We start from the raw sequence: 23636 nt of genomic DNA, 5'->3' as shown, positions 1-23636 counted from the left end.
TATATATATATATATATATATATATGAGCAATAGTATAACATAAAGATGAACCAAATGAATTCATTTCAACTAATATTAGCACAAGTGCTTTCCAGACGATTCATTAACCAATGACATGCATGGAGTAACAAAACAATCATGACAATATATATTAACTTTGAATAATTTCGACTATATATACAGCGGCGGATCTATATATTGAATAATATGGGGGGATTTGCCCCCCTTCAATTAATTGGCATTGAAGTTATTAATAAACAAAAGAAGAAAGTGATCATCACCAGAAGATGGTATCAAACATAATTAATTAATTAATTAATTAGTAATGGAGAAGGACAAGGGTAAAACGTTAAACTCCTCAACCCCCACCTGTGAACGAACATATTTCCTTCTATATTTATATAATCGCGGACAAAGTTCATATAATTCAAGCCTCGGATTTCCAAATCAATAAAATAATATATATATATATATATATATATAACATTTTATAAATCAATTAATTTATTGAATCTTTACCTCCACCTTCTTATACAAAGAAAACGACATTTGTGCACCGAATCTTCTGTCCTTTTTTTTTTTTCATCGAGTTGCTACATAACATGATGTACGTACTAAAATATTAGAAAAAAAAATATAAAACCATTGATTACCGATCGAAGTACCATTTACGAATATAATCACTATTCACCTTGTTTGGATTGAATTCTCACAAGACATTTAGGTTAATTCTGTAGATTCGATTTCTATTACAAGCAAATGATGACAAGATTTTTGCATATATATATATATTATTGGGTATGCATAAATACCACAATTTTTTGTATTTTAAGCAATTATTTAAAATTACTGAAGCGAAGCTCTATGTGTGTGACTACTAAATCAATACACAAAGCAATTACGAAGGTTAACTCAGAATTCAGACCAAATTCCAAACCCAGAAAGGATTTTCATTTATTTCCAAGTAGATGATATATAATTTTATTCTCGATCTTTTTTTTAAATCTATTTTTTTTAGTTTCTTTAAGGCTTTTGACGAGGAGGAGAAAATTCCGTACCGGACATGAAAGCGGTGAAGGGGCTAGTAGTGGTCATTAGCGGACATGAAGAACTTGACGGAAGAAGAAATTCCTGGCGCTGATGATGATGATGATGATGATGATGACGAGGATGAACAGTACTGATGATTCTCTGTTCATCTTCTGGGCCTTGATCATACAGAATTCCTTTGAAAACGTGTCCTCCGATGCTCACCGTCGTCTGATAAGCGTACTGATCTTTGCCATCGTCCACTGATGAGCTCACTCTCACACACCGGAAAACCGCCGTGGAATTCAACTCCGCCGGAAAATGGGTCGGCGTGATGATCCCTAACCCTAATAATTAAGAAATTTAACAGGAGAGAGCAATTCAGCACGGTTCTAACGGAATAAGAATTTGTTTATGTTTACAAATATGATTAACTTATTACACCATCAAGATCTTTATACACCATCGATCTAATTATAACGTGTTAAAAAGAGAGAGCAGTATAGTTAACAATGGTACGAAATTCAAGAATCACAACTAAATCATACATAAAACAAGTCCGGAAATATATCCATTTTAAAACAAGAGGGCATCCACATTACGACGCTATATATTATACCGCCATAATAACATTCACAAAGCCCGGAAGAAGTCTTCGGGTACAGATCAAGAACCGACACTGAGTGACGTCTTACCGCTCGGGCACAACTAGATACAGTCCCAAAGGACAAATTTTGAAAGAAACCCAGATGAGAAGTCCCAAACCCAAGATGCTATATGGTGTTATATAGATCCATATATGCGTGTGTGCGTGTGTGTGTAGAGAGAGACATACACATATAGACATGCGCTAGAACAGTTGAGAAAAGGTAAAGTAGCCTAAATGTCGTCGGGAAAAAAAATTTTAGAAAAAAAAAAAAAAAAAAAAGAAAGAAGAAGAAGAAGAAGAAGAAGGGTAGGACCTTCTCTGAGGCGTTTAGGGTTAGTAGAGTAGTGGTGATGAACAGGACGCTGGAGGGGTTGTTGCGTTTGCGTTTGCGTTTGCGATTGCGTTTGGGGTTGTAGTCTTTGTCGTCTTCTATAGGCAGGAACCCAGGTGCTCTTGATGTGGCAGCTAGCTCCTGCTGCCGTACAGGATCATCTCTAACTGTCGACCTTTCTTCGCCTGGTTCCCACAGTCCTCACATCTTCTCCCCATCATTGATTCTGATCTCATCATCCTATACACCATTTCATCACCTCATCTTTACATATATATATATATATATATGTCTATGTTTGTGTTTTCGTATATATGTATATATCGTGTGTATGTATAGACAGATTAGTAGAGGCCAACCAGCTTTCTTTCTCTCCTGTGATCTCTCTTTTTGTTTTGGAAGAGGAGAAAGAGAAGGGTTCTTTAGCCTTCTGTTGCCCCATCTTTTCCCTTAGTAAACATGTTTCATTTTTCTTTTTTCTTTTTTAAATATGCGAGTAAATAAATAGGGCAACCATGGTTTTATGATCAGTTACATGTTTCGAATATATATATATATGTCTGAAAAATCTCTAATGTAGATATTTACGAAGTTGGAATAATATACATTAAAAAAGTTCCTAATTGATTTGAATTTTTGGAAACTTTCCAAATCACTTACTCTTTTAATCGAATTTAAATTTAAATTATTCTACTTTTCACTTCTTTACAAAAGAATTAAATATCTCAAGGGCATGGAATTCTGTATATATCCAAAGCACCCCAAAAAAAAACATTAGAATGTGTGTAACAAAATTTCTGCATTTATTATCCCAGCAATCCAATCCGATCCAATTTATGGGCATATTAATTGTTGTTTGCACTGTTTCGGGAAAAAAGTTCGTGGGACAGTTTAACCACAGGAAATGTCACACAGCATGGGAATACTACACTGTATACATATATTTTTGTATACACCTTTTTCTGATAATGACGGGATTTCAATGTGATATATATATATATAGGCATAAAGGGTATTCTTATGTTTGCATTTTTTTTATTCTTCTTCTTCTTATTTGTTTTATTAAATAGAATTGGAATGGATTCTTTGTACTGGTGTCGGCCGGAATTCAATTACCAACGGAAAGCAAAGCATTCACCAGATATAGTATCATTTCGTATGGTTGGATGTTTTATCATATTTAAGTCAGCTCCTTTTTTGTTTTGGAAAATACCTTTCACGAGAAATATGTAAAAATATTGTAACCAGACAATAAATAAAGGATACCAAAAACCAACGTTAAAAAATGAGAAAGAAAATAAATATATTTCTGCGAAAAGGAAAAGGAAAACAAATATATTTGTGCTAAAAGTTATTTATATTTCCGAGGGTGAAAAAAAGGGGTTTATGTCGTGAATGAGTAAATAAGCTGGTTGGACACAATTGAGGGGAAAACTATTTACACACAGTACAAAGACGGGTTTTCCTGGAAACCCGGAGGAGACTGTCACTTCGTCTCGTTCCTCGGTCTCGGTCTCTCGCTCTCTCTATACACACACATACATATACATATATACAGATAAACCGAAGCTAAGCACTGCGTGTCGTTTCCCTTCAAACCGCACAAACCACATGCCCTTTTTTTTTAATCTTTTTGCGGATGAAGATCAGCACGGAGTTTTCTGTCACAAAGGTGAAAGGGGGGGGGGGGGCGGGCGCGAAAAGCAAACGGGAAACAGAAACAAACGGCACGGCGCTCGTTTCCCGGACGTCAAAACAGCACGCAAGTCTTCCACGAATATTTTATTTACCCTAATAATGTAGCGATCAAAGACGTGTGGCATGTGTCCAAGTTGCTTCCAAATAATTTGGCCATCTCATCAATAAGACAAAGAAACATAGAAACAAAGAACGAAAGCCCCCCAAAAAAAAGGAAGCAAAAAACAATGAAAGAAAACTTGGGTAATACATAAAAAGGCAGAAATATAATGCAAAAAAAAAAAAAAAAAAAAAAACTAGAAACGAAGAGGAATCGCCACAAAGCCAAAAATTAATTCTCATAAGTGCTTAATACATCAGAAAGCAGAGAAACAACTAATAGATATTATAATAACCTGCAACGAACGAAGCCCATTGATGATGAACCTGATTCACAGTAAGACATCACAAACACAAACCAGTTTGCTATTTCAACATACGAAAATGAAATAAAAATAAAACTCTCTTTCGGTAAAAGCGTATCTTACTTGCCTTGTGTCTGCGTCGTAGAAAGGCATTTGTAATGAATGATCACCGGACTTGAGAAGGAGAGCATAGCAATCCTGAAGCGTCTGCCCCAATGACAGCGAGATCGCAGACAGAACAGAGCTTACCTTCCTCACTTGGCACAAACCGAGCCGTGCAGTAACGACACAACACGTCCTTCTGACCCCGATAGATCGGGACATAGGTGGCCCCACATGTCACAAACGGGTTTCTGAAATCGTAGTTCAGCTTGGCTGCGTCAGTCATGTTGCGTTCGGCGGCCTGCACGACTTGCCTCGCCATCTTGGCCTGGCTCTCCACTGTCGGGTTTGTTTCTAGTAACCTCCTGGCGAAGTTAGAAGCCGTGGCAAGGTTCTTTGCCTTGTAGCAGACGCTCATTGCGCTGAGAAGGGCGAGCCTTAGGTGAGGCGTTTGCAGATTGCAGTGGGTGAAATAAGCAGCTAGCTCCTGCTGCCGTACAGGATCATCTCTCATTTCCCTCCTCTTGAGCTCCATTTGCAAACCGAGGACGTATTCTTTAACGATAATGATCAGCTCCTTGACTTCGTCGACTTCTCTCCTTGACTCCACTACCACGAGGGGGATGGTGTGGAGGATGGAGAGGAAAAGACGAAGAGCCTCTGTGAATTTTCCGGCAGTCGTGGCTTTGTAACCGGCCTTGAGCTTCTCTTCCAGCTGAGAGAAATTGTAAGCAAGGGCTGGCGGCCCACGGATGCTGGGACTGGCAGATTCGTTCCATCCACGTTCGATGGCGAGGGATACCACAGGAGATGAAGAAAACGCACGCAGATAGCTGTAGCTGCCCGCAAACAGATCAAGGAACATGGATTTCAACGGCGTAAAATTCTTTATGCCGAGCTGTCTGTTCAGCAATCGCATAGCGGTATCGAAGCTCCCAGCTGCTGCGTGTTCAGCAGCAAGTGATGATTTCTGGGTCCAGATTTGACTTACGGGCATGCCCGGAGTCGGTGCCACAAAGACTGCAGAACGTGAATTGGCAGACACCTTCGGTGTTTCGAGCTCTGGCGGGAGTTCCAGGTCTTCGAGTTCCCATCCACCTTCCTCGTCGTTTTCTTCACCCACTTCTCCATCCTCCATAATTTCTTCTGCGTCCCCATTCTGTATTCCGTCAATATCAACCACGTCAAGCTCCTCGCCCCAATCACCTTCGCCGTCATCCTCTTCATCAACTGCCCCTCTGACACCGCTCTCAAGCCCTCCTTCAAATATTCCTTTCATAACTCTCAGAAGGGGCCAATCACCACCACCCATGACGGGAGGCGGTGGCATTAGAAGCGATGGAGTTTTACCTTCGGGCAGAGTGGGAATGTTGTCTCCTAACTCAGCCGCCAGACGCTCAGCAATGTCATGTAAACCGTGAACCGAAGCTGTGATATAAGCAAGAGGCAAATGCCCAGCACCTTCCAGGATCTTAACACGCTCTCTCACATCCCCAAGGTAGAGGGCATCGTGAAATTGACCCATCACGTCATTCTTAACTTCAGCAATCTTCATCATCTTGGACAGCTTTTCCATATTGCCAGTGATGAGATAGAGGAAAGATAGCCTCTCAAAGTTCTTTGTCCGCTGGTAGGCAAACTCCACAATTTTAGCATTACCTTGTCGGAGAGCCTCCACCCCAAGTCTGTACCAGAGATCTTTCTCGTCGATCTCTTTAGCTGCTTCAACAGCAATACCGATGTTACCACTTTCCAAAGCCAGGTTGAACCGAGTCCTTTCATCTTTCACAAAATGGAGGGCAACTTCTGGGAATCCTTTCTGTTGCAGGTAAGCAATCATAGCCTGCCCACACAATTGGGAATTCCTAATCATGCTCATGACATGATCATACCTCTTCCTCAACAGTGAAAGCTTGAAAATGTATTCTGTTGCATCGATGGCAATAACCCTGTTTTTCCCATCCCGGTCCAAACAGAAGACATTATTACCAGAAACCTTTGTGATATAGATAGGGATATTGAGAGTTTGGATTATTCCACTATCTCCATTCGGGAGACAATATTTCATATGGTTCAAAGTTGTGTATATGAAAACACCGTTGTCATCCCAAGCTCCACTCTTCACACGTATTGTCTCATGAAGGGTGCATTGGTGGACAAGCTTCTTGCTGGCAATGATGATAGTATGCTTGCTGAGTAAAGCGACAGTCTCCAGGTCATTAGACCAAACAATGTATCTGACAAAAGGGGTCTGAAGGTCACCAAGAACCAGCCTTTGCTGAAGGTCAAATATAACCACTCTATCCTCAGATCTGCAAAGCAAATTTCCTGTTCCAGCATAAAAAATAGCATCGGTAGGAATTGGCAGGGAACTATTTTTAACCACCTCGTTCTTGAGATTCTTGACCTGCACTTGGTTGGTGCTTTTCTCCAGCACAGCAAACCGATTTCGAGCTATAAATACCGCAGAGCCTCCAGAGCCCCTCTTTGCCTCTTGCACAGAGTCACTCCTACCAACACTATCTTTTGGAATGATGTACAACTCATAAGAACCACCATCAACATCTGAGCAGATCAGAACGGCATTTTCTGTGGGGCTGTAAGATAAAGTCCTTGGACTTTGGTTCAGGCTTGGGGTACCAGGACGTCGTATAGGGATGACTTGCGAGTCTCTTTGAGTCGAGAACTCGTAGTAACGCAAAAATCTATCCTTGGCATAGAACAAGGAATCACCACTAACAGAAAATGCGGGGCGTTCTCTCTCAAGTTTAAAGACAATCATTCCGCTGTCATGTCCTGCTGCCAGTAGATTCATCTCAGGGTGAACCGCAAGAATCCAGAACCTGTCGTGTTCACGGCGGAAAGTTTGGAGTCCAGTTCGCTTGGTACCATCCCAGACACGGATGCTTTTATCTTCAGAGTTAGATACAATAATGTCCTGCTTGGCATGGAACATAACGCATGACACATTATTCATATGGCCTCGGAGTGTGTCCACTTCCCAGGCCTTAGTTTCTGCAATGACATTGAAAAGTTCACATTACTACGACGGCTCAGGAAAGATTCCCCCTCCAGTTTATCATACATGATTGAAGGAATTAACTTAACGGAAAAGTAAGCAAAAAATAAAAGGAAGACCACGTTTTTCACGTATTTACCATTCATGCGCCACAACTTCACTTGGCGATCATCTGCACCAGAGACTATGAGAGGCAGGGTGGGATGGAAAGCTGCCCAATTTACTCCTCTATCGTGACCTTCTAGGACATACTTGACTATAGCATCAACACCGCCGAAAAGGTCAGTGTTCATTTGACTCAACCTCAGGATGTCATCAGCAGGAGATACGGTCTTCTTCCTAAGAGCGCCAATATCCCAAACACGGACAGTCTGATCCAAGGAGGCTGATACAACAAGGTCTTCTTTTGGATGGAAAGAAGCACACATAACGTAATGATTGTGACCAGTCAAGACAGAAATACAGGTCCGTGATTGCCAGTTCCATATGCGGATAGTCTGATCGTCACTAGCACTCACAATCCATGGGTACTCATGGTGAAACTGGACCGTGCGGATATAATCAAGATGCCCAAGTAGAGTGAAGAGGCACCTGTGCGTTTTGTAGTTCCAAACCTTAATCTTGTAATCATCCCCTGCAACAGACAGTGATGTCAATTCCATATAATACACATTTGAAAGAAAATTCAGTGAATGAGAGCTGAAAAGAAAATGAGACAATACGCATACACTTGAAACTATTTAATGCGTGCAAGCATCTCAGATAAAATAGCCATCTAGAGATGCTTTATCAGCATTTTCTAGACTCATATCATATGCACCCAGGGTAAAGAAACTCAATTTCACAGAAGTATAAACAGTCACCCCAAAGATACCGCAAGTGAAATATCTTTAAGATTTGTATGCAAATAAAAAGCATTAATCTGTAAGTATAATACGAAACCTGAGAAGAATCAATTATTCATGAGCTCAACTTGGACCATTTTCTAAAGCACAGACGTTAGAACTTGGGTAAATCGGTCCTGCAAACCTATGACATATGCATCAACTAAATCATCCATCGCAATGATAGTCAAGCTAGATCTAGAAACCAAGCACGACTCGCGCAATGATAGTCAAGCTAGATCCTGCACGAGCAACACATCGTTCCAACCAGTGCCAGGCTTTTGGGGTAACCTGGTCAGAATTTCTCAGATCGATGTCAAATCAACTAAAGGTAGCGCTATAGTTTACATGCCAAGTTCCAGAAGAACTTAATGATCAGAATAAATTATACCTCCCGAGACGAACAAAGGCTGTGATCTGTGGAAATGAACACCACGGACAGGTCCCTCGTGCTCGTCGAATCTATCGATCAAAGTCCCCATACGATAATCCCACAGCTGGATCACACCACTGTGCAAACTCGCAAGAATCCATGGCCTTTTGCTGTGGAAGCTCAGACCCTTAACTCTGTTGCTCTTTGTCTCGAACTTCGTCAGCATATTCCACGATAACGAATCAGGAACACTCTACAGAAACCAAAACACGGAGAACGAATCATGAACCAGACGCAAACAATTCAGTGATCCAATCAACTACAAAATCACCCGAGCAAAACCTAATCTATTTAAAATTGAGGATAGATCTGAACACATCCAAGAAATGAGATTCGAGAAACGAGATTCGCAGGATACAGAGAGAGAGGGATTCACCTCAGATCGGATCAGTTCACGAAGGAGGCGATTAAGCACAGCGTCACGCCGATGATCAGCAGCATTACCAAACAAGCGTCAGTATGGGTACGTAGAGAGATCGCAGGAGAGAAAATGGAAGGGATCTGAGTCCTCTCTCGAGAAAGGAATCGAGAACGAGAGAAAGAAGAAGGCGAGACTCAGTTTCGGCGTGTAGATCTGAGTCCTCTCTCGCTCAGATGTGTGTGTCGAAATGATGAAATCCCGTCCCAATGAAGAAACCATAAAAAGAATCAAGAAAAAAAACGAAAATAAAATTTTCATCCCAATTAATAAAAAAAATTAAACGATTTTAGCAACAGCAATATACGTTGGTAACCCGATATTAAAAATAAAGTAAAAATTCTTATTACTGTTACAGTCACCGACACGTGGATATTTAAGCAGTCGAAAAAATCCGATATTGTATTTCTTTTATGCAATCCGATACATATAGAAACAATGCAGAGCCTAGGATTTTCTATTCAAGCAAATAATTTGGATAATTTATTTATAAAATATATATACACACAGTGAAACGACGTTAATAAAAAAAATGAAGCAACAACAACAACATGACCTTATTCCCAAATTTATTTGGGGTCGGCCACGTGAATCCTTCGTTTCCAGTCTTTTCGATCATGTTGTTAATTCTTTATAAATCCATTTATATGATTACTCAAGTTACGGCCCAAGGAAGATATAAATTAACCAGATAGACACAAACGGCCCAATGAATCCCATTAAATGAAGTGACATAAAGCGGCCTAGTTACAGATGGGCCGTTAATTATTAAAATGAACTGGCCCAGTATATATGAATATAAAAGAACTTTCACTTGGGTATGGAACCAAAGTGGAACCAATTCCAATTAGGGTTAAGCATGTCCAAAATTTCACGTTTACATGTCTAAGATGATTTATGTCAGAATTCAGGGTTCAGTACGGTTATGTGGAACCGAACCAAAAAAACTAGCTATCATTTCTGAATCAAACCGTTATTAATTTTCGAACCGTATTTTTTTTTTAAAAATCGAACTTTTCGAAATAAAACTGTACTGAATCAGAATTTTTTTTAAAATATAATATTTTAATAAAAATCAAAATCGAACTGAATATAATATAATAACATGATCGGTACATATTTTATAAAACCGAAAAAAACGAATCTAACAGGACTCATAACTAGTACCGAAATATCTAACCCTAACAACAACGATCGAGCCCTACATAGCGAAGAATAATAAAATAATTTTTTATATACCCCGAAATGTTGATAAATAACTTCCACAGTTTGTGAAAATGTACATAAATCAAACACGTATATTCTAATGCCCGATCTAAGAAGACCGGACAGGAAAATTGGAGTAGGAGTGATGCAAGTCACTTGTCAGGAAATGGACAACGTTTGAACTCGGATGGGAAAAGAAATGGACATTTGGTCCAAATTTGCATTTTTTTTTGCTCTCATAGAGACAGGTTTCGTGAAAATGATTTCCCATGATCTTTTACGACGTGAAATATAGGCAAACAGATGAGCTATCCCCACTCACGTATATACGTACTTTTTTTTTTCTTTTGCGTACATAATAACATGAAGACAACAACACATACATACAAAAGCCGAAACAAGTAACAAAAGAATTCGAACCTGCCCGCTCGGAAAATAGCAGCAGGCTGCCCAGACCACTGAGTTCCCTGCAGTTTCCGACCACGACACGTGAGACACTGTATATCAAACAAGGAGCTTTTTTTCCTGGATTTAGAAATATTTGGTTAGAAATGTTCGGAGAGATCTCGAAGCGGAAAGGAGTTTGAAAAAAATCCAGAATTGGGTCATAGAATAAGGCAGAAGTAGCAGCTCAGGTTTCATTAAACAGTACTTGCTATATCCGACATAGTTCCAGATAAAAGAAATTACCTTAATAGTTGCAGAGATGATGATTTGTCGGGGTTTAAGATGGGAATGCAAACAACCGATTCGATATCTTTGTGCGGCAAATCGGGCACTCGGAGCAAGCGAGGGAACAAGATTTACAAACTGTTACAGAATGAGAAACCGATGAACAATCTTCATATGAAGGAGTTGTTGAATGTATAATAAGATAACTTACGGCAGAAATGTCGGCATGGGAGCAGAATTGCTGCAGTTGGCGACACGAAACAGACTTTACAGATGTGAGAGTTGGCGTCCCCATTTCCATGGGACTTCAGCTCTTTCTCTTTCATTTCTTGCATCCTTGCCTGCAAAAGCATTACATGGAGAATGTTTCAGACAGGGGTGGGCCAATTTGGTTAATAATCGAATAATAAACTAAACTTATTCGAACCAAATAACAAAAAAATGTAACTGAATCTGATAATAAAACCGAATAGCTATGATTGCTCTAAAACTGAACCTAAATTGAATCCAACTGAATAAAATATAACCGGAAAACAAAAAAATTCTTTGAAAAGAAGAGATTTTTTATTAAAAAAAAAAAAACAAACCCAACCAAATTCAATGTAGAAAACCGAGTGGTTATAGTTTTTCTAAAACCGAAATAACCGAACTCTAATACACCCGAAATGAACACCTCTATTCAGATGCTTTTCCTTTTGAACACCCAATTATTGAATGCATGATAACATGTACATGCATGTCATATTTGTACGTGTGTGTTTCTATATTATGTATGAGGAATCAAAGGTATAGCGAACAACATCACCTTTAAACGAGCAACAAGATTTTCCTCTTTTGGCCCCTCTTTGGCCTTTGCTACACCTCCTTCGGATTGTCTCTGTGCATCTGACACTTGTCTCTCTTTCAGGACCGTAGTATTACTATAACTCTTCTCCAATTCTTTTTCTGGGTCTGATGTACCATTCGGCTGCCTCTCATCAGTCTTAAGCTCGGGCAAGGCACCGCCATCTTTCTTCAACTTGGCAACAAGTACCCACATGTTTGCCAAATCGTTTTCCAGAGCTTCCTCTCTTCTCTTTGCTTCTTCTGCCTTTTTCCTATACTCCTCTTCTACGAACTCTTTCTCCGCTAGAGCGGCCTCTAAAGCATCCTCCCGTTGTTTCCTCGCCTGCAACTCCATTTTCATATCTTCTAGGTCGAGACTCCATGAACCAAAGTTGTCAGCTCCTACCAGTGCATTGATTTCAGTGGATCGGCCAGAGAGCCTTGCCTTTCTCCCAGGTCTCGTTCCATCGCTATACTTGCGGGTAGCACCATTAACATTGTTCCGAGCGAGAGCCAACTCTCTAGCAGCTGCTAGTTCTTTTTCTAGCTTCGCATTTTGTAGCGAAAGCTTTGTCACTTCACCTGCCAAATTCTTTAGCTCAACCGCAGCAGAAGAGGCCAGTTCCTTAGCATATGAAGCTTCTTCTGCTAGTTTTTGGTTTTGCACTCGTAGCCCACTGTTCTCCTCCACAAGCTGTACATGCTCTAACTTCAGTTTCTCGTTCTCAATCTCCTGATGTATAAATTGTAAATATTTATATAAGTACAGTGAGAAGGTCAGTGTGTGTGTTATGTCTGTTTGTCTAAGCAGATACGTTACACGTCTGTTCAACAGATTGCAGGGATTATGTGTTCATACTCGTGAGACTAAGTTTGCAGGTTTAATGCAATGGAAGGTACACGAAGTTCACCTGAGTCTGTATTTTCTTTCTCATCTCTATGTACTCTACAGAAACAGAGCTTCTAGAAGACGATGAGTTTTCACTGGAAAGTGCACTCAACCGCTGTTCTAGAAGGGTAACCTTCTTTTGCAATTCATCATTCTCAGCACTCTGCATTGTGAAAGAGACCGTATTACTAAAACAAGTAAGCAAATAGCAGAAAATACCAACGGAGTAAAAGAGACATGAGAAAAGAAAAAGAGATCGTGAATGACACAGAAAGGGGAAATGAGAAACAAACCTTTTTCTGAAGTTGATCCTGGAGAATGCGATTATCTGCAGATTTGATCTGCGTCAGAGACAGAAGCAGATTAATCAGACGATGGCTCTGGCAAATCTTTCACTTCAGCTAGAGAAAACAAGACTTTCATTCTACAACAAACATAAATTTCACCTCCAGCTCAAAGCTCTTCTCATTGCATTGGGTCATCAATGTCATAACTTTCTGTAACAAAAAATAAATGTGTATGTTACATTACCTGACCCCGATTCAGTTCCTCCGTACACTTCAAATCAAATCACCATGAGAGGTAGGAAGTATCACGGTTATACCTGTTGCATCTCAAAGAATGATGCATTAGCAATTGAAGCTTCACCACTTTCAATTATGCGCTGTTCCAAGACCCTCATTTGCCTTTGCTTTTCTTGAATCTCGCGTTCCAGATTCTGGATCTGCAGACGAGAATTTATCCACATTACTTAGTTAAAGTAAACCACAAATACCTGGTTTAACACAAAGAGAAACAGAAGGTACTATAAGACAATCACTATGTCTTAACATGCAAATCTCAAGGTAGATATCAACTCGAGCACAACACAGATACTCATGAGTCCAATAAATCACAGGAAGAGTATTTACTTGGGTTTGTGTGTTCTCGGGATCATTTACAGACTGATCCACCAAACGCTTTAGTGTGCTCGTGCTGAGTGCAATCTCACCAGCAAGCACCTTAACCTGCTCAACTAAGAGGTCCATTTCATCACAAGTGATGCCACCCTGCAATGGCCATAATTATCAGATATTCTTTTTCACAGAAATAATGGATAATTCACCTTAATGGATTAAACAAGAAAGGACAAGAATACTGATGAATGCAACCCCAGGTTTATAATAAATTAAAAATATTGTCCAAGCAAAAGTGTCTTATCTTTATATTCCAAGTTTTCAGGAGATACAAACAAACGCTGAGACAATGTAAAATAAATGCATCATGAGTCATAATATCCAGCAAGTTACTCACTTGAGTCAATTCTGAACCAGAACCAGCAGGAAAGTTTTCTTCATTCGACTTGCTGGAAGACCACCGGTGCTTATGATCAAAAGAAGCATCTGATGACAGAGCCAGGGCCGTAGATGGAGATGCCAAATTTTCATTATCCAAGAGCAGTGAATCCAACTTCTGAAATGGGAAAAAGGACAATATGAGTGATTGCGGTAAATGACTTGCCAAACAAGGAAGCAACAAACATCCACAGAAAAAAGGAACACACAAAGATTTGAACTAAAAACGGAACATGGTCCACAGCAACGGAAAAAACAAATCAGACACAATCAAACAAAATAGAAACATGACACATGATCCTATAATATCAATAATATTGAAGCTTCTCCAAATGAGTAGAAATAACTAAATTAACAATCCAAGGACGCCAAGATTTTATCATTTAGGTTACGTCACCAAATAGCAAACTTACATCATCTTTACCGGCAGAATGACTGCGCTGGTGTGTGGGCATATCACCCGGACATCCAGGAATAGAATTCTTGGTGGAGACAAGTATGAGTTTCGTTAGCTTTTGAATTCTGCTCATCAGAGCTGCTTTGGCTTCTTCTTCTTCCTCTAATCTTGACTGCATTTTCACTTGACCTTCTTCCAACTGTTGAAATAAAATGATTATTTAATTTATTCACTGCCTTATACTCAGGTAATGACAAGATCTTGGGAGAGATTAAAACCTGCTGCCTTAAGATCATTATCTCTTCATGACTGACACCAGCAAGCATACCCCTCTTTAGCTGATCAAGTTCTTGTTTGAGGCTAGATATTTCTCTCTGATATTTCTTAATCAATGATTTTTCATCTATAATCTGTATAACAAAGCACACACAAAAGCAATATGTAATTGAGCTTCAACTTTACACTGAGTGCAGCAAAAGTATTTCATTGTAACTAAAAGATCACCTTATTACGTGAAGCATAAATTTCTATTCTCTTTGCCCTACTGGCAAACTTCAACGTATTATGAGTCTCCTCCATACTGCTTGAAGCCGGAGTGACTGTACATATGAGCTGTAAAATTAAGGAAATGAGAAAACAAAAGTTACTGATGTTTGCTTCAATGCATTAAGGTCATTGTGCCTCCAAACACAGCCAATGTAAACAAAACCAATTGAAGCCTTTGATATACAGCTCAGACAACCAACTATGGTTTCCTTTCTCGATCAAATCACAAGTATCACCAGAGAGTAAAGTAAAGAATCATACCGATACATGCCCATGCCCACTCAACGAAGATTGCAGAAGACGGGTTAGCTTAGAGTCGCGATACGGAATATGAGTTGCCTTGCCCTCACTCAGTTTTCCAATCACCTGCACATTTAAACCATAAGAGAGAATTACAATGTAAATGTTCTACAAATAAACTGTGTGCGAATATAGCTAAAGATGTAATACTCGAAAATGAAAGAAAAAGAGGACAACCAACACTTTTCAGTAAATATAGGCATCAATAACCAAGACACATTAACACGTAATCAAATCAATGCATAGGATCGGAAATTTAGTGACAATCATAAATAATATTCTGCAGCAACTGTAAATTCCTTTTTAAGCCTCAAATGCAACAAAAATCAATGTGTCTAGAAAAGAAATTGCACTTGCAAGAAATTATTGCATTACACAGTATAGGAACTCTGGCTGGCATTTATCATTACAGTTACACAGTAGAACAACAAGCATCTGACAAATGGAAAGACAGATAACACTGAAAATGAGCACCTACGGTTCCAAGAGTTAGAAGACTTTTGTTGATGTACGAACCCTCCTTTCTCCTCAGTCCAGTTGTTTCGGTTTTGGAACTTTCAGATCCAGCTAAGTCAATCAAATTCTACGATAAAGACATCATGAGAAAGCTATCTGTGGAAGAATAATAATCTTAAACAGCCAGACAAAAGAAAGACCCCTTACAAGCTGAGAAAAAATAACTCCATCATACTCATCTCCATGAGCACTACTTTCAATCATCTGCAAGCAAATGAAAATTTTAGAATTTATAACAGAAGTGAAAGCAAAAGCATTGAGGCAGTAGAAGAAGTTCTTAGTTAAAATATTAGTAAAAGTTCTGAAGATAGTTGATGTACCAGTGTAAATATAGTGTGACTTCTGCTGCTCAACAGATTGAAGTTATTTGAACCAACATGCCGATGTTCTGCCATTGTAACCAAATAAGTATTGAAGAGAGGTAGAACGGGCAATAGGAAATTGGAAAAAGCACTGCAGAAGCTAGTTCTCGTAGTTACCTTCCCCAGCTGCAATGAAAGATAATACATGCCCAGGGGATAAAACAACTTCTTCCTTGATACCCTCAACATAAGTGCCCTGGAAATTGAAAGGACAAACCACATGACAGAATGGATGCAAAATAATCGATTTCTTTCTAAAATGTTTACATCAAAACTCTCAGTTTATGAGTAAATTTTATATAGTCTGTGCTGATAAAGAAGCAAATTAAATTTTCTCTTTTTTCCTTAGATCATAAATGATATACTGCTGTGTTTGTGCGTGTGTGAGACAGAAATAAGACGGATAGATAGAGCCAAGCATTTCGTAGGTTAAGACAAACCTGATAATCCTCTCTAACACGTAAATTTTGGCCTGTTGGATCAAGCAAATCATTTATCACCTGATACAGGAAGAGAAAACATCAGACAACTAGCACACAAATAGAGTGTATAACCTTACATGTATCTGAAACCCGGACGATGATAAATTATTGTGAATGTTTCCCCTGCAAAATAGCTTGGTTCTCGATGATAAGTGTACATTCTTTTGAGGAAGCATAATGGAGAAAACCTGGCTGAGGATAGAAATTTAAATTCCAGGGCATCACTTAATTCCAGCATCTAGTGAAATGTCAGAAACGATGAAATCCCACGTACCTCATTATAGATTTCAATATATGAAACACGGAGGAGGAACTCTCTTCCGGGAGTCTGGAATATAGAATGATATGAGCAACTGGTTGACATAAAAAAGTCCAAACAGGAACTGGAAGGAAAGTTTAAATGATTCCATAATGGAAAAGAGTTATTATCATACAGCATGGTCAGCTAAGGAGTATAATTTTAAAAGAGAAAAACTTCTTATTGTCATGGATTAAATCAAACAGGTTCGCAAGAAAAACAGATCCATGAATAACAGCCAACTGCCAGCAGAGCAAATTGACAGGCAAGTAAAAACTATTGACAAGTGAAATGTCATAACACCACATGCACAACGATTATGTGGAAGCTTATACACACAACCAAGGTAGTAAAATAAAATGTTGGATGTAAAGAGGGTTGAGCCCCGTTAAGGACACACTTACATCTTGGATAATGCTGAATACGTCTTTTATTGCCAAGGGTATGATCCCAAGAGAGTTTTGATCCCCCTGTGATACAGCAAGGAAAATGAAGATACAAATACGAAACTATGATTTAAATAGAATAGACACATAAACCACAAAATCATGTAATAAAAGAACCCATAACTTAAAGTGTTCCTATACATTCAAGCATGGCTGACTAACATTTATTGGCAGCTACAAATAAAGCCACTCATTCTTGGTGTGGGAATCAGCAGGCATCTAAGGACGGCCAGATTGCAATGAAATCACTGGCTAATAGTGCATATGTCTTGGGGAGAAAAAAGAAACCCGGAAGAGGAAATCAGAGTAACCACACAGACAATACTTACATGCATTGTATGAGTCTTTCCACTGCTCGTAACACCATAAGCAAAAACGGTTCCTGTCAAGTTGCCAAAACTGTATGAGGAGACTTCATTGGACGCAGTGACAATAGCAAATAAGTTTATTGCAAAGTACTTCAATGAGAAACATAAATTTGGTTAACTGGTTCTGAAGCTATGTTCCATACCATTTACACCTTCCATAGCTGCCTTGACTACAGGTTTTGCAGCTACCTCATACACCTCTTGAGTGGTCGCTTGTGGTCCAAAAACTTTATCTGGCACCAACAAATTCAAAATAACGTTCATCCCATCAATAAGATCCAACAAGATTCTAATCATTACACATTATGAACGTGATCTCGGGAATACAATCATCCAAGATCAGATGAAGCTGATACCAAATGCGTAAGCCGTGACTGGATTGTACTCATGCCTGACAATCTTATCACCGTCTGGATACCAAGCAACCTCATCTCCTCTTTGATACTCTCTATCACTGTACCCAGACAAATAACAAGCAAAAATGTGAAAAAAGGGCATGGAAATTGACGGAGTCGCAGCTCGCATTGCATCTATTGCTACCCCTAAATCAGAAAAATGACGGCGCTATCCTCATTAGATCTGGTTCACCGCGCTCAGATCTACCATACCTCATTGGTCGAAACCGAACGGTGACGGAAATGCTATCTCGCTCAGTACTCGTAGTCTCCATAGGCTCACCGAGCAACTCGTCCGACGGATAAGGGACAGGCGATTGACCTTCGTAGCCCCCAGCGTCGAGGTAGGCCGAGTCGGAGCGGCTACGACTAGGTGTCATAGATCGAGACCCGATTCCGCCGCCGGAGTTGAAGAACGAAGAAGCAGAGGTAGAGCACGAGCGCGGAATGAGACGGTTACTCATGTAAGACGAAGAAGTTGACGAGGCTGACGAGTGGGGGCTCGGCGGTCTCCGGTATGAGAACGGTGAACTGCTCCTAGCTCTGGATGACGATGAAGCCATCCAGCGCTCCGAACTTGGTCAACTCGCGAAACTCGGCGACTCACTCACCGATCGATGAGGAAGAGGAGGAAAGAAAAGAATCAGGCAAAAACACCGGAGGACGGGGACGAAGAGTCGTAGAACCTCACATGGTTGGAGACAGGAAAATGCATTTTGCTCTCTCTCTCTCTCTCTCTCTCTCTCTCTCCCTCCCTCTCCTTCTCGTCTTCTTCAAGCGAAAGTGTTGAGGAGAGAGAGAGATCCAATGGAGAGATTTCTCCGGGTGAAGAGACGAGGAGGCTGAAATTTGATTTTTCTCATTTTGAATTTTTTTTTGTCGGCTCCGTTTTTCATTTAAAAAACATATTTATATTATTTGAATATTTGAAAATAATTGAGGATAAAAATATAAAATTGATTCATTTAAAAATGTGAACTGACGTCTGACGTGGCTTGCTCAAAGGCTGTCGCGAGGATTTTCGAAAATAATAAATTTAGGAACGGGGTGACGGGAGAGATTTCACGTCGATGCTATGAAACGTCATTTTCATAGGTGCCATATTTTCTAACCAACCATTTCACGTAATCTATTTTCTCTGATTTCTGTGACCAACCATTCTCTCCTTATACATATACATAGGTGCAATATTGCACGGGGAATCTTGTAACCATCCATTATGTTATCAATTTTTTTTGTCGGTCCACTCTTAGATAACACTGCTTCGTTAAAGTAAACTGGATACAGAGGGAGCGAAGTCCATTAAATCCAGGCTGACGTGGCAATAAGCCCATCCGAAACTAAACCCACAGCGAGCTTATTGGGCCCAAGAAAATGTGCGGCCCATCTATTGAGTATAAGTCTGTATTTTTTAATTATATGAATAATATCACGAAAATACTACAAGTATATACTATTTTTTTTTTTTTCTGGAATAGACTAATAATACTAATTACTACAGCAGAAAGCCTCTGCTACCAAAAAAAGAAAACCATACGTACATTTATTTAACCTATATGTAAAATATCATTATACTTTTGTAATTTTGTGGTCTCATTTACCTTATGATGTCAAAAGCTTTATTAGAATAGTCAAAATAATTTGTTAGATGTGGGTTTTGATTTGTGGGGGTAACTCACTCGAGTGTGCGTGTGAAGTTATTCGTAATATTCGGGAATATGTTCCCATGGCCGGCAATGGAGGAATTCGAGCAGAAAGGCTGTACCTGGGCATGGATTTTGGTACTTCCGGCGCTAGGTTTTCCGTCATCGATGACCGAGGAGGGGTTCGGGCCGAGGGGAAGAGAGAGTATCCCCGATTCATGGTAAGATTTCGCCTTATTTTTTTATGAATTTATGGGATTATAGCTAAGCCGACATAGTTTGATGGTCGGTACTCAGTAGGAATGTCTGGATTAGTTGCTTGTGTCGGAAGAAGGTTTTCTTGTTGAACTCTACTGCCTGAGAATGGATAGGGTTTTCTCTCGACATTTCTGCGATTATGCTTCCAAAATCATTGTTTTACTCCCGTAAGCAAATCGATCAATCAGATTTTGTGTGGAGTGATCCTTATTCCTTAATATCTGGGCTCGATTTCATGTTTTCCTTGTGTGGAATTAGGTTCCTTTCTTTTCCCTTATGGGCATTACGTCTGCCATTGCCGTGCTTCTTTTTCTTGAATTTGTGATTGATACATATTGTTTCTGTCATCTTGAAAGAGGGAAGAGGGTATGGACTGGGCAAGCTCATGGAAAGCAACTCTTTTTTCACTGCTCGAGGATATTCCCATTAGCATCCGATCCCTCGTCTCATCCATTTCGCTTGATGGGACTTCCGGGACAACGTTGATTCTAGGCAGGTACTTGCTCTCCTCAGGAGACTATTGTCCCCATTTCCTCTCATTTCCTTATTTTTTCTTACTCTCCTACTGGTTCATTTCTTCATTAAATTTTGATCCATTTCTTACTCACGTTTGGAATCTGTTCTTGTATTGGGTCTGGGCTCTTTCCTTATTAGAAACGATTCCCATGCCTCGTTATACTCTCGCCATACCTGTGATCTGTGTATGTGATATTTCCATGTGTTGGACTTGACACAAATTCTTCTCCATCATGTCTCGGATTCTTCTTGTTTCTTTGCTGTGTCTTTGTTTACGTTGGTCCTGTTTTCTTGGTGCATTCGCTTTCGTTGCCTATTATACAGCATTCGCATAGTAGTTTTTAGGTAAGCCGGATTCTATTTTCTTTTAAGGTTCTGTATTCCTTTGAAAATTTTTAAATGCTCCCCTTGTAATCTCTCTCTCACACAAAGTGGACTTCCCTATTTGAATGTGGCACACACCATAGGAGTTTTTCAGACTGATTCCTTGTGCAATCTATTATGCCCCTTCTTGAGTTTCTGTTCTCGTACTGAATCTTCTGGTTCCCTCCTGCATCATTTCAGCAAAATGAAACATCATTTTATTCTTAAACTCACCCGATTATGCTGTGCAGTGGAAGTGGAGAACCTTTGTGTCGGCCTTTTCTGTACAATGAGAGCTGCCCAGACGCTTTGCCTGAGGTAAAGTCTATAGTACCAGCAAACCACAGAGTCTGCTCTGGCTCCTCTGCCTTGTGCAAGCTCGTTTCATGGTGGAATACTGATGTTCCAGGCAAGGAATCAGCCGTATTGTTGCATCAGGCAGATTGGTTGCTGTGGTTACTTCATGGCAGACTCGGTGTCTCAGACTACAACAATGCCTTAAAGGTAGCACTGCCCTGATTCGATTGTGATAGCATATGTAGATCAGACTTGTTTTCTTTTTTCGTTGAATTATGACGAGTCCATGGAGAAGCAAGGAAGGTACAAAAGTGAGGACAAGTGGGAAGACATGATTATATATCACTTTCTAACACGAGAATGCGGTTGGTGAAGTCCTTTTCCCCCCTTTATTTTGCTTCCAGTGCAGGTTGGTTATGATCCTGAAAGTGAATCATATCCATCGTGGCTGCTCTCTCAACCTTATTCTTGTCTCTTGCCTTCCGTTCAAGCACCTGGAACTTCAATAGGCCATCTGAAAGCAGATATTAAAAACCAATTCGGTAAGATTTGTTGCCATTAATGCGAAATATGTGACTCTGTAATGGGAAAACATGTTCTTTTCTATATATAAATTCTCTTTTCGCATTAACCAGGATTTCCAGATGATTGCATTGTCTGCACTGGAACTATCGATACCATAGCTGCATTCCTTGCGGCCCGTGCTACACAACCGGGAAAAGCTGTAAACACTCTGCCACACTTTTTGAATCAGTATGTAAAACTAAATTCTGGCTTAGGTCCTGTGCCTTATCTTCTTACCGGTTCATTATCATGTTGATATCCCTTCGTGAACGCTTCTTATCATTCATCCTTCCTCACTGGGTTCAACCTTAGCCATCCTGCTACTGAGCACCAAAAGGGTCGAGGACACGAGGTATGGAGTCTACAGCCACCGTCTTGATGACAAGTGGCTAGTTGGAGGAGCTTCCAACACTGGTGGAGCTGTTCTTAGACGGCTTTTCAGCGATGAGCAATTACAGAGACTGAGCGGAGAAATCGATCCCGCGGTGGCATCTCCTCTGGATTATTACCCTCTTCAGAGTGCTGGCGAAAGATTTCCGGTGGCTGATCCCAACTTGGCTCCCAGGTTTGACTGCTTCCTCTCTCAGGGTATTCATTTGTCCAATTTCTAATCAGGGCTGAATTTTACAGTGAACATATATGGTTATGTGGAAGTTGGCCACCGTGCCTACATCTTCCACTAGATCATACTATGTAATATCATAGCATAGTTTAGATTAGAAACCTTATGTCATCAGGCCTCCCTTAAGATGTGTAAAATATTTTTATTTTCAAATATAGATTATTCACATAAAAAGCTAATTACATATTGCAGGTTACATCCACGCCCAAAAAGCGATGTCGAGTACCTGCACGGTATCTTGGAATCCATAGCACGTGTTGAGGTACGAACCACTCTATTGGTTGCTTCATATGTACCAAAGATGTTGCGGACGTGTTGAGGTACCAAAGATGTTGCGGACGTGTTGCGGACGTGCAGAGTGATAACTGGCAGCCCATTTTTCTTAACTTGGATTCGAGTGTACGTTATGCTTGGTTGGTTATGTCTCTCTTTCATAAGTTGAAAGTTTTTTTTAAAAAAAGAAAGATAGAAGTGGGGTGTTCCGAGAATCGAACTCGGGACCTCTCGCACCCGAAGCGAGAATCATACCACTAGACCAAACACCCTTTTATTCATTCCATCTAAACAATTGTCCCCATTCTTAATGTAACCCCAACAGTTTACCAATATTATATATTTCACCCCATACTCTCCATTATTCCAATCTCATCCGCTTTTCCACGTGTGTGCCTGTTGTTGAGACTACTCTGTGCAGATCTAATATTGGTAACTGTATGTAAATGAATGGATAAACCAAAATAATTACACCTTCTGTCTATTTCAAAAAACGAAAATAATTGCGTATCCACTTATTTATATCTTATTATCATATAGCTGTTAATATCACTGTATTCTGAAGAATTATTGCTAACAAAACAACTCTGAGAAATACCTTGTTAGGAAAATCGAATCATTGTATCCTTGCCACGTTATAATTCTCCGATATATTGCTATGCATAAAAACCCAAAATTGGAAGAATATCATCACATTCACATAATCTGGATAAAATTTTAAAAATATATATATATACCATAGAAATTATCAATGAATGTAGTAATGTACATACAGATTGATATGTATATATATGATTTTTACACACAACAATCTTCTCCTACATTCTCTCTTGCACTAAAGAACAAGATGGATTGCTTCCTCTGTTCACCCTTTGTTTTCGTTTGTCTAATATTCGTTGGGTACGTGGTTAAGATTTTGCTGAACCGGAAATGTCCATCCCCGCCCGGTCCGAGAGGGTATCCGATATTCGGAAACATGGCGTTGATGAACCAATTGAGCCACCGTGGGTTGGCCGATCTGTCCAAGAAATACGGCGGCCTCTTGCATCTCCAGATGGGGCGGATTCATATCGTGGCCGTCTCCACCGCCGCTATG

At 39.9% G+C, this 23636-nt stretch overlaps 6 protein-coding genes and 1 non-coding gene across 9 annotated transcripts in view; 3 read left to right on the top strand and 4 right to left on the bottom strand.

The window, feature by feature from the left end:
• Positions 1–829: 829 nt before the first annotated feature.
• On the bottom strand, positions 830–4265 carry LOC104804537 (protein SHI RELATED SEQUENCE 3). Its single transcript, XM_010528850.1, has 4 exons — positions 4236–4265; positions 4104–4134; positions 1993–2151; positions 830–1377 (listed from the first exon to the last, which is right to left on the bottom strand). The coding sequence occupies exons 1-4, from the start codon at positions 4263–4265 to the stop codon at positions 1025–1027; spliced, it is 573 nt and encodes a 190-aa protein (XP_010527152.1). The 3' UTR covers positions 830–1024.
• On the bottom strand, positions 4023–9196 carry LOC104804120 (coatomer subunit alpha-1). 3 transcript variants are annotated; one of them, XM_010528296.2, is made up of 5 exons: positions 8927–9196; positions 8509–8743; positions 7373–7867; positions 4236–7229; positions 4023–4134 (listed from the first exon to the last, which is right to left on the bottom strand). In XM_010528296.2, the coding sequence occupies exons 2-4, from the start codon at positions 8714–8716 to the stop codon at positions 4279–4281; spliced, it is 3654 nt and encodes a 1217-aa protein (XP_010526598.1). In that variant the 5' UTR covers positions 8717–8743; positions 8927–9196; the 3' UTR covers positions 4023–4134; positions 4236–4278. The 3 variants fall into 3 exon arrangements, with proteins under 3 accessions (XP_010526598.1, XP_010526596.1, XP_010526595.1); XM_010528294.2 differs by having other exon boundaries at positions 4240–7229; positions 8927–9195; XM_010528293.2 differs by having other exon boundaries at positions 4100–7229.
• A 1168-nt stretch (positions 9197–10364) lies between these two features.
• On the bottom strand, positions 10365–18875 carry LOC104804119 (kinesin-like protein KIN-7D, mitochondrial). Its single transcript, XM_010528292.2, has 25 exons — positions 18218–18875; positions 17966–18063; positions 17753–17842; positions 17571–17623; positions 17200–17265; positions 16772–16825; positions 16456–16515; positions 16133–16211; positions 15974–16041; positions 15801–15857; positions 15616–15720; positions 15099–15203; positions 14796–14903; positions 14570–14701; positions 14308–14490; positions 13854–14012; positions 13472–13609; positions 13165–13284; positions 13007–13057; positions 12854–12901; positions 12583–12723; positions 11652–12404; positions 11058–11187; positions 10865–10984; positions 10365–10641 (listed from the first exon to the last, which is right to left on the bottom strand). Exons 1-24 carry the CDS (start codon positions 18565–18567, stop codon positions 10899–10901), a joined length of 3234 nt encoding a protein of 1077 aa, XP_010526594.1. The 5' UTR covers positions 18568–18875; the 3' UTR covers positions 10365–10641; positions 10865–10898.
• Positions 18876–19621: 746 nt separating this feature from the next.
• LOC104804117 lies at positions 19622–21286 on the top strand. Its single transcript, XM_019201344.1, has 4 exons — positions 19622–19868; positions 20262–20401; positions 21036–21102; positions 21194–21286. The coding sequence occupies exons 1-4, from the start codon at positions 19653–19655 to the stop codon at positions 21284–21286; spliced, it is 516 nt and encodes a 171-aa protein (XP_019056889.1). The 5' UTR covers positions 19622–19652.
• A 70-nt stretch (positions 21287–21356) lies between these two features.
• LOC104804536 lies at positions 21357–22256 on the top strand. The gene is made up of 4 exons (XM_010528849.1): positions 21357–21384; positions 21486–21623; positions 21717–21860; positions 21958–22256. Exons 1-4 carry the CDS (start codon positions 21357–21359, stop codon positions 22254–22256), a joined length of 609 nt encoding a protein of 202 aa, XP_010527151.1.
• A 484-nt stretch (positions 22257–22740) lies between these two features.
• Positions 22741–22812, bottom strand: TRNAP-CGG. The gene has a single exon. It is a non-coding gene; the product is annotated as a tRNA-Pro (tRNA).
• A 575-nt stretch (positions 22813–23387) lies between these two features.
• The window catches only part of LOC104804535 (cytochrome P450 84A1-like), a 2559-nt gene continuing 2310 nt past the window's right edge, over positions 23388–23636 (top strand). The window contains exon 1 of the mRNA XM_010528848.1: positions 23388–23625. Coding sequence (XP_010527150.1) covers positions 23388–23625 — 238 coding nt within the window. The remainder of the gene's footprint in view (positions 23626–23636) is intronic.

Source organism: Tarenaya hassleriana, unplaced genomic scaffold, assembly GCF_000463585.1.
Source record: "Tarenaya hassleriana unplaced genomic scaffold, ASM46358v1 Cleome9, whole genome shotgun sequence".
NCBI lineage: Eukaryota > Viridiplantae > Streptophyta > Magnoliopsida > Brassicales > Cleomaceae > Tarenaya > Tarenaya hassleriana.
Note: the sequence above shows the minus strand (reverse complement) of the source record. Positions and strands in the feature narration are given on the sequence as shown.